Genomic DNA, 16,725 nt, shown 5'->3' with positions numbered 1-16,725 from the left:
TCCACAGCAAAACAAAACACACAGGAGCAATGTTCTGAATCACACTTCAAACTCATAATTTGATTATTCTTTTGAAACTTATAAAATATGCTTATCAATAAATTGTGACAAGATCAGGACAGAACAAAGATTACCTACTTCAAGAAACTCTCTAATCTTCTCTGCCTTTGGCACATGAGGTATGTATTTTTGTGTTTATTTTTGCCTTAATATTTACTAACACTATTGTTTCTTCCACAGGGGGACGAAATGAGGTTGTCATCACTGAAAACAATAACAGCATAACTGAGCAAATCACTGATGTTGTGAAGCAACCAGCCTTTATAGCTGGCATTGGTGGTGCCTGCTGGGTAATTCTGATGGGTTTTAGCATCTGGTTGTACTGGCGGAGAAAGAAGAGAAAGGGACTCAGTAATTACGCTGGTAAGAGGCTATTTTCAGCTAAAGAAATGTCTTATCTTTAGGAATATACAAAATACAAGGGAAGGAATGGAATGGAATGATGAATGAGTGAATGAATGGATGTTTGGGGCTTGATTTAAACAATTATAAACAATATGCTTTAATGCATTGCTCTTTGCTGTATCACATTATGACCATAAGGCAATCTTTTTGCTTATATCTCCAATGAAGTATAAGAAGAGTGCATGCTGATAAAGTGCTTAGCCATTTTTCCCAACTGTTTCCTCAACACACACACACACACACACATACACACACACTCACACACTCACACTTTGCATGCTAGGAAACCATTGTGTGAAAAGTGGATTTAAGCAAGAACATTCCTAAAATGCTCTGAAAAAAAGAAAAGATTTGATATTTAGGGTTTTATTCTAATAATTTATGATACAAATTACAGTAGGAAATGTGTCTCAGATGGAAAATATACCAACAAGCAAAAAAAAAAAAAAACTCACCAGAATTAATAAGACTGACAAGACATGAATTTACTAGTCACTTAAATAGGATGTCTATTTCAAAGTAACCGATCAGTGTTTTAGAGGAAAAGGAGAAGCAAAAGAAGCAGAAAAAGAAGCTGCTACATGTTTTACTTGTTTGCAAAAATGTTTTCTTCTTAGAACCCATAATAGGAACTTGAAGGATGTCCAAAATTGTGGCTTTCAAGTACTTCCCAGGTATAGAGAAAGAGAGAAAATTGTCAAATCAGTGATTGAAAAATGAACTCAAAACTGAAGCTATGCTCAATTACAGTTTAAATTGCAATGCATTTTAAGAATTTTCTCTAATAACAATGATCATACAAAGAAATTGTCTCACAATATTTCACATTTTCTAGAATCTGCAAGGGAACAATTTTAACTTACCATTGTCCTACAAATATTTTACAATTTTTGAGACATTTTATTCAGTCCTCTGTTTCTAATTTTAACTTTGTAAGAAGTATAAATGTCTTAAGTGATTTTTTGACAGAGGCTTCATTGCTTATTAAGCTTACCGGCTGATGTAGCTTTTAGGCTTGTAAGCTTCTGAGAATGTCTAAATAGTGTAAAATGAAAGGAATTAACACCCACTTGGTTGTCTTGCTTGTTATTTGACAGTATTTAAATATGATCATTTGACTATCACATTGTGGCTCCTGTCTCTCTGTCTTGTGAAAATACAGTTTATTAGTTACTGGTTAGAATAAATTCCCAGGACTGGAGAAAGCAATGTAGTGTTTCCATTGAAAAGGGGCTTCCATGCTTTGTGACTTGCTATTGCTCTGCCATTCTCATTTCTCATTGGCTACTGATGCCTGCTGCCTTACACTTTGTCATCCGGGTGCTGTGTCACCTACCAGTGAGGGATTCTTCCCGGAACGTGTTGCTGGACAGTAACTGCCGAGTGTCAGAGTCTTGCAAGTTAATGATGCTTTAACCTAACCTCTTGTTTTGCAGTCCTGTCCTCTACTTTCATCCCCCTAAAGGTATAGTCCATCAACCTGTCTAGTCAATCACTATGTTCCATTTCATCTCTGTGGCACACTCATGTAAATCATATAAAAAATAAGAGACCTGATTTAATTCAAGGACTATTTTGTGTTAATCTCTTTGCTTGACTTTAGTGAAAGTAATGAAAAGCTGACCATGCTAGTCACTTCAGTCAGTGCAAAGTTCTAAGATACCACATTTGTAGTGGTGTACTTTTACCCTCCATACCTTTCCATTCTCTCACTCCTTCGAATTAGCATAGCTCTTGTAATTAGTTGGCTTGTGTTTTTAGTAAAAAATATATCACACAGCCTTCTTTTTCTTCTTTTTTATTTTAAAACAGCAGTTCTTTACAAAACCTGTGATTTAATTTGAAAATAGCTATAGGTCTTTGAGCTTGACAAGAATAATACATTTCCTATGATCATTTCTCATTGTGATTGATACCCATCTGCTTGTAGAAGAACTGCTAACTCAGAAGTGCTGTGCCCTTCAAATATTTTGGAATAAGGCCAAGCCAGAGAGCAGCCTTTCTAAACCTTTATACTTAATTGATAGATGGCTGACTCTCAGAATGGCTTCACCTTCAGCTAATAATTTGCCTTCCAGCAACTGCTGTTCAACTCTAGGTGAGAAGCAACTGAAAATCCAAACCACCAGGACTTACCATTGTATATTTGATTTGGTGATATTGTCTACATATTTCACTTCATAAATATCCTACCCTCCACCTTTTAAAATTTTTATATTCTTGTCTTTATACAACTTAGAGGATATGAGCATTTTAAATAGGAATGATTGGTGTAGTATGTATTGGCCATATGTTTAAATTTCTGACATTTCATGCGTGAGCTAATGATCCATTTTGAGAGCACAGAGATTCTGTACAGGGCTATTTTTCCTGGAATTGTTTCATGAAAATTTTAGAGAAAATATTCTATGTGTACTGGTTCTGTTTATATTTTAGTTTCCATAAAAATTTCTCTGAGAATCTTATACTTTAACAAGTAACGAAAAACTGAACTCAGTAAAGTTAAAGCAATGTGATTTTACTCACAAAAATGAAAAGTCTAATATTTCCACTTTTTACTACATGGTAATATCTATATAATCTCAAAATGTTATTATTGATCTATGATAACAATAATCTTTTTTTTTCAAATAAACAAAAGTCTACTTTGGGATCAGTATTTAAATTAATTTGTACCAAAAGATGCCTTCATTTATGTCAAACCCCAAGTGTGATCTTTGATTATACTTAAACATCTGATGCATTTTATATGTATGAAGAAACATACATTGTATTAATGCTAGACTGATCCAAAGTAGAATTGTAAAGCAGGCAAAATTTCATTTCATCATTTTCTTTTTCCTGCTTCATTCCAAGTCTTCTTAACCACCATAGGTAGATTTGAACCACCAAAGGGAAGATTTTAACTAGTGGGGAGATGTAGAAATACCTTGCAGGGTACAGACTCCAACTCCCAGCAGGATGCCTTTCATTCACTCTATTTAGGCAAAAAATTACACACTGACTTTTACTGTGGCTGGTCCCCGTAATGTGGAAAATTATATTTGACTGCTTAGAAGAAAGGTTAAAAAAAAATGCTACTCAGTGCTGATATTTTTTTAATGTGTCAGAGGATTTAACATATTTATCAAAGAACACTAGTGGATTAACACCTCAGATTGTAAAAGCAACTATCAAGAATCAAATGTAAACTTACACACTTAAATGATCTGAGAGAATTTGGCCTGAATGTGTTTTGCTTCTTTACACAGCAGAAAATGGAGATTTCCCTAAGGCAAAGTTATACACTAACTTCCTATTCACTTTTTTTCTATTTCTTCTTTATTTAAATTCTTCAGACACAAACACGCACCACAAGTTTGCACGTGGCTCAGAGAAGGGCAGCTGGGACGAGAAAGGTATCCTTATAGCTCATATTCTACGTGAAATCATTTTATCCTTTTCCAGAGCAACATGCAATGTTATTTATTTTAATCCTCACTGAGCACTAACAGTCTGTTTGTCACTATTTGGGGTTCCTGACTGCCAGAATTCACTACCTGAGTAGTTAAAGGGTGAAACAGAATTGCAAAGGCATTTGGGCAGAAGATACAGGAAATACTAGGTGATTTTTGAATGGAGAGTGAATGTTTCATCATATGTGTAACAGTGTTTGTGAATAGAAAAATGAGCAACATGTTTGAATAAAAGCCATGCAGCTTTCATGAGGAGTCTGTAGATTGTGTTATAATCTTCTCGAAGGTCACATGACTCTTCAAACTCATGCTGTTCGTATTTCTGTTCATAATTTTTTAAGTCATCATCTTTTTAATGAAAGTAAACATATTTTCACTTTTAAAGGGATGACTTCTATTTTATGAATATTGCTTCTGAGGATAACAGATATCATTCAACTCAGTAAATATAAATAATTTAACGAGTGAGCAAATTACGAGATACCAAACACTTCATTGCATGCGTTTTAAACCATTGGTGAAATTATTTGACAAAACTACCCTAAGACAACTAAAAGATTTGATGGAATTTTTATACTCTGATTATCTAGGCTTGAGTTAATGCGTATTAAAAGAGGATTAATCTACATTCATATTTGAGAAATAGCTTATCAGGAAAGGGAATGAGGCTTGGCTGGCAACATTAAAGTTTCCATTTGGAGTAGGAAAATGTGGCTTACTAGAGATAGGCACTCTGAAAGCTTCCTTACCTCAAAATGTCAATTTACCACATAGTTATGTTTCTCTTCCCCCTCAATTCTAGCAGGCATGAGATTAGGATTAATCCTGTCAGATAATTTTAGAGGTACTTTGTGTATGATATGAACTTGCAAAATCTCTTTACCTTACGTTTTTCATAAATATTGCAATAAATTCAAAATATTTAATGCAGTTCTAAAACATTTAAGATGGTGTCTGTAGAGCTTTTTGGAAATTTTAGCACTAGTTGGTTCTTAATTTTAGATGCTAGCAGAAATCCCTGGTAAAGATTCCCATTTTTTTCAAATTTCATTCTGCTAAGCACAAAGTTTACTACATTATGATTATCAAAACTGTGACCAGAGCAAGATTGTCCAAGCACCTCCCTCCCATCCTCTTGCTTTCAGCTTTAAGGTAGTTCAGCATCTCAAATGAGAGCTACTTTAAAACAGCTTCCAAGTTGCTGGGGCATTTATTTTTATGTTTTTCACTCTCTGTGCACACACACAAAAATGCTGATCAAAACACCAAATGTGACATCTATTTTAGGCATTCTTATTGCTTATCCTTATTTCTAGTCTGCTTTTAATCTCATAGCCTAATACAACTCAGTTATTTTTGTTGTACTTTTCAGAATGGAATAAATCTGAAAGTTTTGGAGCATGAGGAGAAAAGGAAACTTGAAAAAGAGTCCTCTTTTTTTCCCCTTGCTTTAAAAGACAACTAAATCAACCTTATTATGTAAAAGTATTGGGCTTTTTGCTGTTTTTATTTTTTTCCTCCTGATAGAAACATACACAATTGAAAATTACCATATATATCAAAGTGTGTCTATGGGCCATTTTAAGTCAATTATGTACTTACATAACAACTCCATATTTTTGCCTTTGTATGGTTGATATGCAGAGATACAAAGATAAATACCTTTTTTGTAACATTTTGACAATCTGTTAGCACTCTAGAACCATTTGAAAATATTTTTATGATTTGGAATACAAATAGAAAATGGATGTTTCTTAAATGTTTTAAAATGTAAAATTCTTTTATTCACAACGTTTAATTCTCAATTGGTAAATATGGACCATGTCAGAGTATATACTCTTCACACATCTGCAAATTAACCTTGATGAATGATTTTTTTTCCAAGTTGTTACATTACATAAAATTTGCTATCTTGACCATTTTTAAGTGTACAAGTTCAGTGGCCTTGAATACATTCACAATGTTGTGCAAACATCACCACCACCCATCTCCATAAATGTTTTCATCTTCAAAAACTGAACCCAGTAAACAGTAATTCCCCACTCCCCGCTTCTCCCAGCCCCTCAGAACCTGCAGTCTACTTTCTGTCTCTATGATTTTGACTACTCTGAGTGCTTCATATAAGTGAACTCATACAATATTCTTGTGATTTGCTTATTTCATTTAGCATAAAGTGCTCAAGGTACATCCAAGTTTTAGCATATGTCAGATTCCCTTAACTTTTTAAGGCTGAATAATATTCCATTGTTATCTGTATTCTGCACTTTGCTTATCTATTCATCCATCAATGGATGCCTGGTTTGCTTCTACATTTTAGCTACTATGAACAATGTTACTATGAACATTGGTGTACAAATATCTCTTCAAGATCCTGCTTTCAATTCCTTTGGGTATATACCCAGAAGTAGTGTTACTAGATCTTATGGCAATTCTATTTTTAATTTTTTGAGAGCCAACATACTGTTTTCCACTATGGCTGCACTATTTTACATTCCACCAACAGTGCACAAGAATTTCAATTTCTCCACATTCTCACTAATGCTTATTTTATGTTTCTTTTATTGTAAGTAGCCAACCTCAGAGTTGTGAGGTGGCATCTCACTGTAGTTTTGATTTGCATTTCCCTAAAGATTACTGATGTTAAGCACCTTTTCACATTCTTATTAGCCATCTGAATGATACCTTTTGGGTAAGATTTTGAGTGTTGCATCGTAATACTTTAAAATTTACAGTTTATGAAAAATTTACAATTGGTCAGTACAGAAAAGCTAAATACAACTTAATTTCTGTGTCTGTGCTTCAGTTGTCCTCTTTTTCTCTAAAATTATTTATTGCTTTGACAGTAACAGAAAATTTGGTGAGGCAAAAAGAGCATCTGATACAGGGAGAAATGCTTAGCTGCTGCCCACTTATCTCCTAAACTGCACATTTGGAGGTGTAGCCAATCAGTGCCTGCTTATTTGCATATTTGCAGTGATACTCACATTATCTTAGCTCTCTTTTAGCAGACTAAAACAATCACGTGATAATCCATTAAAAAAAAACACATAACTAGAAAGTCACATAAGATGGAAAGTTAATTAGCTATACTATTTTCACATTTTTGTATTTTTGTTCCTCCAAATCAGACCTTTATTTAATACCACCAGTGCTCAGTTTTTTTAAAATAATTGTTTCAGATCAATTTGTTATTGTTATTATTGTCAAAAGGAGTTATTAAAGGGACCCAAGTTGGTGTGGGCACACTGCTGATTCTTGATTCCCAGCACTTCAGTGAGTTGGTCAGGAAGCAGATTAGTGATCATTATTCTTTTGATTTCTCCAAAGAGCTGTCCATAACCAGTCCTGGGTAGGTGTGAAGGTTATGGCAGGACTGTTTTATAATTCACTTGAGAAATTACTTAAAAAATTGATAAGGCAGTGTACTTTAGGTGCCAGCAAGATGTTTCTGAAAGCACTGCCTCATGAATTCCTAATAGACACTTGAATTATGATCATATTGTGTAATTACAGTGTCATAAGAGAGATGTCCTCAGATGACCTTAGGGAAGGAACTGAGGAACTGCATTTAGAAATTTAAATTTCATCCAATTTAAAAAGTACTCTGTATACTTTAAGTAACAGTATGACCTCAGTTCATTAAAAATATGAATCAATTCATAAGCTTTTGTTTTATTTTTACTTTTTACTAAGTAATCATAGTAAATATAATCAGTATCTTCCAAAGATAGGATATGTTGGATTCACAGCTGTGAAATAGTACTTTTTCTTTCATTCCCAGGGATTGGCTTAGCTGATCCATATTAATTTTGGTCAGAATCACAGTTCTGCAATCCATCAGCTTCTAAACACCAAATTTTTTCCCCATGATTCTCTAGTGAAATAATTTAGTGGCAAAATTTGATCCAAAATAATGTGAAGTTATTTATAGACTTTGTCCCACTAATCATGAATATTCACATCTCACTCCAGAAATAATAATTTTGAATACAGTTTCTACCTCAGACCCTCTCTGCAATATGCATCATATTACCTATCTCAGATCCGAAGCATTCTGAATTCCAAATAAATCTGGATAAGGGTTAATGAACCCTGACTGATCTTTACTTTCTTTGACCAATCCTTGAAACCCACTGCCGTGCTGTTAGCTCTGTACACTGGAATCTAGTGACCAGAGGGACGGGGTTCTCCAGCTCTGGCTTTGCTTGGTGCTGTTGCTAATAAGTTCCACAGGTTTATGAAGGGCTTAAGTTTTGTAGTCATAACATACACTATGAATATATTCAGTATCAACTATATTTGAAAGTATCATTCTTGTGAGGGTTGGATGATGAAACAAAGCACTGAATACGTTACGTATTCTCTATTAATTACAGTTCGTATCTATTGTAATTGTAGTATTTCAACTTGTAGTGCTTATTAGTGTCCCTAAAAGGACCTGTGATGGAGATGAATATGTTGTCAATTAGAACCCATTTCAGTTGTTTCATTGGAAGGATGATATAACCTGTTTGAACTACCCTGTTTCAGTTTCTATTTTGTGAGTTTTGTGTTACACCCTCTAATTAGGACACCTATATAATAACATTAAAAGTCATGATTTGATAATTCCTCATTAATGCATGTCAGTCTTCCAGTATGTAGCAGTTGACACTCAAATAAGAATTGCCCCTTTGACTTAACCATATGTTTGGCTTGAAGAATTTTTAAATGTCTTATTAAAGTTGGAGCACATGGTGGCTTTGCCCTAGGCCAATCCACTGCTTCTTACTCTCTGTACAATTATGTTAATTATATTTTGTTAAAATTCCCAGAGGCTTTAGCTCTAAACTAAGGGCCAAAATGTGGTTGTTATAAATTGTAATTAATATTGACTACTTGTGTGTGTCTTTTTTTTTTTTTCTTAACAGTTACATTTCAAAGAGGAGATGGAGGACTAATGAGCAATGGAAGGTATACTATGGAGATTTTTTTATTATTATTTTTAGTCAGAACTGAGAAAACTCTGTAAGAAGAGGCTATTATTGTAATAAACAATCACTTATAAGTCTGAGAAATCTAGGAGGAATTAAATGGCTTACCACAAGGTTTAATGATCTATCTGTTGTACACTTTAGAGTAATCAAGTCCAGATGTTTCATATCTCCCAGATGCCCCAGAAGAAATTAGTAGTAAATATCACAAGGAATATGTTCATTTGTTAGCAAGATGTTTATTGCATTAATTAGACATTAGCAAATGAAGTTGCTGTTGTTTAAGACTCCTTATTGGCTCTCACTAAATTGCTGTGAGTGAACAATTACACATAATCGATCACAAAGTAAATGATTCATGGATGATGAATAGGCTGTAGATTGATAGGACTGGATTCCACAACTTTGGATACTCAATTGAAATTGATAAAAGCTGATAACAAACCCATATATCCTCATCTATTTTCCCTTTGCTGATATGGAGATTGTAATTAGGCTCTGGTAATAACTTCCAATCTCCCAGTTAATCAATATTTTAGCGAAAAGAGATTAGGTCTAATGAGAGCTAGTTGAGGTAGCAAGAAAGCATTTGGATCTTCTTATTGCAGTTTCCATAGAAACACATGTTTCTCTTAGGGATTGTATCAGAAAAGGTCTATCAAAAAAAAGTACAATGATTATAGATGTTGCTGTATCTTTGTAAATATGATAATGTCCTGGAAGGTGATCAGAATCCCATCTTTTATATTAAAGATGGGATTTCTTTATTAAATACAATGTAAAGGGAGTCTTTTTCATAGACTGTATGCACATGCTGGATCAGATCACAATAGATCTTCTATTACCTTAGGAAAAAACTTTAATATACTCCTAAAACTTTAAATTTAGAGAACTTGGAAATGTGCTATTGATGGAACAGTATAAATACTGCTTATTAATCTCCCTCAAGTTCCTTGCCTCTAAACCAAGCATGAGGGCTCATAACAGGGGTTACAGCCTATAGGGGACAGATAAATATGGGAACTGCAGGAATTGAGGAAGCAATAGCCCAAAGTCCTGGAAATGGCTGATATGGAGCAATCACTCTGAGCAGTTGTTCCCTTGAGGTGCCAATTTTTCACCAGACCTTGGATCGAGATGACTGCCTTGTAACCAGTTCCCACCAGTTTCAGGGAAGACAACTGACTGCATTTAGACGTCAGCAGAATCCCAGACAGGACTGTTCTGCTTCCACTGACAGAGTTGATTTGTATATATATAGCCTTGGTGAACTGCTAAAGTTCCTTAATTCTTGAGAACTTACATAGTTTAAAGGTGAATTAAAATCTTAAATTCTGTAGTACATTTTAGTTCATGAGACAGATATCCAAATCTCTCATTCAGTTCCTTGGACTGATTTCCTTTTCATTCCTGTTGTAGCCGCCCAGGTCTTCTAAATGCTGGAGATCCCAGTTATCCATGGCTTGCTGATTCGTGGCCAGCCACGAGCTTGCCCGTAAACAATAGCAATAGTGGCCCAAATGAGATTGGGAATTTTGGGCGTGGAGGTAAGTTATGTTTTTCAAAATTTTGTTATTTTTGTTTTCTTGGCTTTCCTAGATGTTTTGAAAAGTACATGCTAATAAAGAGTACTGCCTTCCATAGTTAAATTGAGTTAAGCACATGTATTCATAATGCTGTACATTTGGTAAATATCTTATTATAAAACTATTGTGAATAGCTACCTGTTTTACTTGTATTGAAATAACATGCCATACTATATTTATATCAAGAAATAAATGCTCAAAGATGGAGAAAGTGTTTTGTTTTTGTTTGTTTGTTTGTTTTCAGTTTCTAGCAGGTACATTAACATCTAAAATGTCTCAGTCTAATTTAGCCAAAGAGTACATTTGTAGATTTTTAAACTTTCCATTTCCACCTCATTTTCATGCCATGAAAATATTTCCCAGGTGAATATCAAGAAAGTTTTTGCAAGCTTCTTAATCTCTTCTCAGTGTGATAGGCTTTTTAAGCACTTACTATGTACCAAAGAGAGTTAGGATTTTGTATACATCTTATTTCATTTCCTTTGCACAATAAATGTTGCTGAGAAGATAATTTTTAGCTTTTGTAAAATGCAGAAGCAAAATTAATATTTTACAAGAGTCCTTATTTCAAGTTTTGTTGGATATCATGGAATCTAAACATTTTAGGATATTTTGACTACTTCAACTTTCTCCTTGTGAGGATAAGCTAGTTTGGTACTGAGATAATTTGGTTTCTTATTACTGTACGATAACTAGTTGACTGTTTTCCATAATGAAGAAATCAAGTGGATTGATGACCTCATGTCCTGTGAAGAGTGGCTTTCAGAACATAGATCATTAAGGAGCATTCTATAATTAGATTCACCTTAACTCTACATATAAAATGATACTATTTAGTGGGTTTTTTTTTTTTTATTCTAGTAGCTTTCTTCTGAAAAGGAAAGTGCTCAGGAGAGAGGTGGCAGTTCTGAATTTAAAAGCATCCTGTAACGATAATTCAGCACACCAAAGTGATAAATGGACTGATTGATATTCAGTGTTGTTCCTAAAGTTTAATTTTACTCTTGCTGTATTATAACTTGAAACTATAATTCTCCCCTTCTAAGATTTGGTAGCATAAATTAAATGCACTGATCACTCAGATTGCTTTTTCTGTAGTTAAATCCTGCTGTATTGTGGAAATGACTTATTCATGAAAATTTTCCTTTGTTATCCAAGGGGAAAAAAAGTGCTACTACCATCAGTTACACTCCATTTCTGGAGCTGTGAAATTAACTCAGATAAACAACAAGTTGAAACTTCAGAAAAAAAGTACCTCATAGTTTGGATAGTGTAATTTTGCAAATGTTTGCATCCGTTTAGCTGGTATACTCCACGTCTCTTGGGATAAAGTGGAAAAAGATTTTTTCATCCGTGATTTGTAGATTCCCTCTTGTCATTGTTTCTGTAAAGAGCTAACAATTTCATAGATTCTAAAACAGAATGAACAACTGAAAGCAGTTTTTAGTAGCGAAAGATACCAAACATCTCATTCGTGGTTGAAGAAGATGGGAGAAGAGGTGTTTTAAGCCGTGAGACATGAAGGACGAGCCGCAGGCCTGCCTGTCACCGAGGCTGATAGCTTGGCAATGGTTGTACATCATCTTCCCTTCATTGGCTCATGAAGCCCATCTCCGCTGAAATGCAAATGCGCGACATGACACATTTATTTTTCATCTTCAGTCCTGAGAGTTTTGTGCTTCCTGTGCATCATTAAATTGTTCCATTTCCCTCTGTTCACCACAGATGTGCTGCCACCAGTTCCGGGCCAAGGGGATAAAACGGCAACGATGCTCTCAGACGGAGCCATTTATAGCAGCATTGACTTCACAACCAAAACCACTTACAACAGTTCCAGCCAAATAACACAGGCTACTCCTTACGCCACGACACAGATATTGCATTCCAATAGCATACACGAACTGGCTGTTGATCTGCCTGATCCACAGTGGAAAAGCTCGATTCAGCAAAAAACAGATCTGATGGGATTTGGTTATTCTTTGCCTGATCAGAACAAAGGTAACAACGGTAAGTCAGATCCTTACTTCCTGAAGTTATTTTCATATCATTTGTGCATGAGATAGAAATTAGTATTTGTTGTTCAGTTTAGTGACTCATTACCAGGTTCACTACCTAAACTAAAAAACTATACCAGCATGTATTCAGTACCTTGCACAGTCCCTACCACCACCACCACCACCACTGTCGCTATCACCACACACCAACACCAATCGGTTTCATCCTTCTAGCTCTTTCTTCAATAGTGATCAGTAATCCATCTCGACTTCCATTAGGCAGGATAGACAAAACATTCCTCCACTGTCCTACGACATCTGCTTCTGAGTTGCTAACTGCATGTTCTGCATGGGCTTGTGCTGTGAACTAATCACATGATGCCACTATGACCTCTGCCCTTTAACCCTTAGCCTTACTTTACATCCCTGACTACCGATTGGCTGAGGGATTGTCTAATAGAATGCCACACAACCAGTCACAGGATTTCAGCACCACCAGCTCTCACAACAGCTCAGAGAGGAGTGGCAGTCTCTCAGGTTGGTTTCGTCACAGTAAGGAGAAATATTTGTTTGTCACCAGCATACGACCTGTGTTCTTCCTAACAACTGTGAAGAAATACTGGATCACAACTCACTGTCAGACATTTATCTTTCAAATGACAGTAACGGTTTATCCTAATGAAATCATACTTTGGGGGAGGGGGATAAAGTTCATCATCACTCCTTATGTCCTAATTGTACAAGGATGTATTTACTGAAAAATAGTGCCATTTTACTAAATACTACTCATTGAAGAGCAGATAAGTTTGATCTGCCTTGAACCCTACTTAGAAGTCAAGAGAACTTCATAATAAAAAATTCATATAGGAAAGTCAGCTTCATGGCATGGATAGAAAAGATAAATTCAACTAAAATGCAAATGATTTTGGAGATTTTTTCATAATATTAGGATTCTAGTGATGTGACTTCCTATTTTTGGACCATCTTTCCAAAATATAATATAATAAGATTTCTTATCTGTTGAATGATATTATTTAGAGTAACAAGAATGTTAATATAGGATGTTATTCTTTACTTTTAATTTCCAAAAATACCCCATCATTCATGTTGATAATTCTTTTATGCTGTAAAATTTTAGTATATATTCAAGATACATCAGCTAAACTAATAATCTATGAGTCAGTATTGCACAGTACATGTGAGGAAAAACATATTTTATTGGAAAGAAATACACACCTATTATAACGAATATCAGTGATATTCATTTTTCTCTAAGCCCAAGAATCTTCATCTCTAAAATGAGGAGGTTCTAGTAGACATTCTAACTTCCAACCATAACATTTACATTTTTTATGACTTTGATGACTTTATCTACACACTTCTAATTGATGCCATAACCTTATTTTCTTAATTTTTTCATATTAATGATATGCCATTTGTTTTTATGAATTTTTTTAACCTCAGGTTCTTAGTAAAGGATTATAGTGTATTACGATATGTCACAGGCTACCAGTCATCAAGGCCATAAAGAGTTAATTCTTTTACATCATTAGGGTAACATTTACTAAATGACTTTTCCTCAGAGATGGAACCCTTTTAGTCTGAAAATGTCAATGCTCTCTCTTACCTCCAAAATGAGTCATTTGCTCTTCTTACCTATTGGCAGAATTAGCTAGATTATAGAATCCAGAAAATTTTAAACATCTGTTATGAATTTAAACTGGCTTAATAACATAGGGGAATTTGGAATAACCTTATATGTCATTTATTTATGATGAGTCCCACAGTAGTACTGAATAATCAGAAAAATAATTTATCCTAAGCTTACTTCATTCAAGGTACGTAAAGTCTCAAGCAATATATATGTACTTTAAAAAAAATCTATATACTGTAAGTCATGGATGATATAAGACCTGTGAATTCTTCAGTAAATATTCTGTACATGTTGATTACCACTGAGTTTTAAAAGTTATCTTTTGAGTAATTGTAAGCAGAACATGATTCACAGTAGTGCTTACTGCTTTTTTGAATCCATTAATCTCCTGAGTGACATTTATATATATCTATGAATTATGTTAACTACTTCATCTACATTTGAATACAAAATTACTTAAATTGGTAATAGAAAGCATTCTTTAGGAGGTAACAGTGTAGTGATTTTTTTTTTCCTTTTTAGCTTAGTCAAATTGATTTTAATATTAGAGTTCATTTTATTCTTATAATCATAGGTACGTTTCCAAAAGCTCAAATTTAAAATCAAACTACCCTATGGATATCAAATCATATTGTATTATAAGATTTTCTTAATTTGTGCAGAGTGATGAAACCAATTTAAAATAATCACAGTAATAAAGAAAATTGGACATTCCTGAGTTATTTGATTAAATTTCTTACCTTCTTTGAAACACTTTTATGGTTTATTCAATACATAACTTCTTAGCACTTCTTAAAAAATCCAACTGTTAAAAAATATAAAACTCAGACTTTTTCAAAACAGTATCTGCAATCAAAATATGTTTATACACATACACACACAGATGTATCACACAATCTCAGTAGTAATACTTTTACTAATACTAATACTAATACTAATACTAATACTAATACTAATACTAAACCTTTTATATAACAGTATTTTTAAAGAATAGACTCTAAGTTTAATTTGAAAAATGAATTGCTTTCATAGTTTCCTTTACATGGAAGTCCTTTGTTCAGCATAAATAACCGTAAACCCAAATATTTACATTTTGAGTTGAAGTTTGATGGGTCAGATATATTTGCAAGTCATAAGAATATGTTCCCTAAAATATAATACAGGCAGTTATCACTTTAAAATGCTTAAAGATCCTTGGTTGCAAGTAACAGCAACAGATTCTCATTCACTTAGCTCAAGATATAGATCTCAGATAGAGAATTTAATTTCCTTAGTCATATGCCACTTCCATGCTAAGAGCCCACCTCTTAACTCATTGCTAGAGAAGACAATTGTGTTTAGGGATAGTCCTACTAAGAGTGCCCATAATGAGAGGGCAGAAATTTTCCCCAAAGAGGGGAAAGTGGACAGTGGATGGAAAGCCCTCACAAATTCCCTCTATAAATCAGCTGTTTCCACAGTACATTTTTAAGCCAGGTGTTTGGAAGAATTGATAATGGCTTTCTTGACCTTGGGCAAAGATTTCAGCAGAGCTGGATTCAGAGCTGCAGAGATTGCAATTTCCAGTAAAGCTGCTGCGTTCTAAATTGTTTGTGCTCTTAATGTGTGAATGTGGACCACAAACTCAGAAAGAACTTTAATTTTCCTCATCTATAAAATGGAGATGTAAAAACTTCCCTATTTGTGTCACTCAGTTCGGGTGACCATATGACATTTCTAAAAGTGCTATGAAAAGTGAAGAAAAAAGCATTGTACACGTATAGATATATTAGGAATAAAAGAGTTACAAGTAGGGGGAAAGCTATGAAGAACATATGTCCAACTCATTCTTCTTTTAGGTATTGAAATATAGTTCTGATACTACAGTGAAAAATATGATCCCACTTGATGATTTTGGTGGGTTATCAGGAAATAAAGGGTTAAGGCTCACCTACCTTGAACACAAAAATTACAGACTTAAATTCAGTCAGGTTGATTATTTTTATTCCAAGAATCAGGCTATTTCTGGGACACTCAATAGTGTTGGAGGAGTTGGGCGTGGCAAAGGCTTTGAAACCAGGTAAAACAGAGTTTGCTCCGAAATAGAGGCGATGGGAAAGGGTGATAATGACCGGCATTTATTCAGCATTCTGTACATTTTGAGCCATTTACATGCATTATCTCTTGTAAACCTTAAAGTAATCTCCAAAAGGAGTAATTTTATATGTGTTTTATGTGTGGGGAAATTGAAGTGATATCTATTGCATAACTTATTAACTGAGTAAGAAGTTAGTTTTCAAACCCAGAGATCAAGCTCTTCTTTTCAAAGCAGTAGATACCTGCTCTCCTTTTTCTTAATATACCTCTCCTGCTGCCGAAGATAAAAAGTGAAAGGAATGGTAAAAGCACCTTGTTTACAAGGATGCTCTTTTTAAAAATGTGTGTATATGTGCACACCTAGAAAACAAACATAACTTCTCTATTGGTAATAGTGTGTATGTCCAGTTTAACAGTTTTGTCACACTCTGAGACTCAGTTTTTATTAAATCACATAAATTGTCTGATGCAGGTTAGTAACTAGTAGAAGAAAGGAGATGAAGTAAACTTCTGGTGATATCT

The 16,725-nt window shown here is 34.3% G+C and overlaps 1 protein-coding gene across 2 annotated transcripts in view; it reads left to right on the top strand.

The window, feature by feature from the left end:
- ROBO2 (roundabout guidance receptor 2) overlaps positions 1–16,725 on the top strand; it is a 1,150,857-nt gene that overhangs the window by 1,092,183 nt on the left and 41,949 nt on the right. For both annotated transcript variants that reach the window (XM_064496444.1, XM_064496453.1), the window contains exons 17-21: positions 241–423; positions 8,831–8,873; positions 10,313–10,440; positions 12,205–12,486; positions 12,885–13,010. In XM_064496444.1, the coding sequence (XP_064352514.1) occupies positions 241–423; positions 8,831–8,873; positions 10,313–10,440; positions 12,205–12,486; positions 12,885–13,010 (762 nt within the window). The remainder of the gene's footprint in view (positions 1–240; positions 424–8,830; positions 8,874–10,312; positions 10,441–12,204; positions 12,487–12,884; positions 13,011–16,725) is intronic.

Source organism: Camelus dromedarius, chromosome 2 (assembly GCF_036321535.1).
Source record: "Camelus dromedarius isolate mCamDro1 chromosome 2, mCamDro1.pat, whole genome shotgun sequence".
NCBI classification, from domain to species: Eukaryota; Metazoa; Chordata; class Mammalia; order Artiodactyla; family Camelidae; genus Camelus; species Camelus dromedarius.
This window is presented reverse-complemented; position numbering and strand designations above follow the sequence as displayed.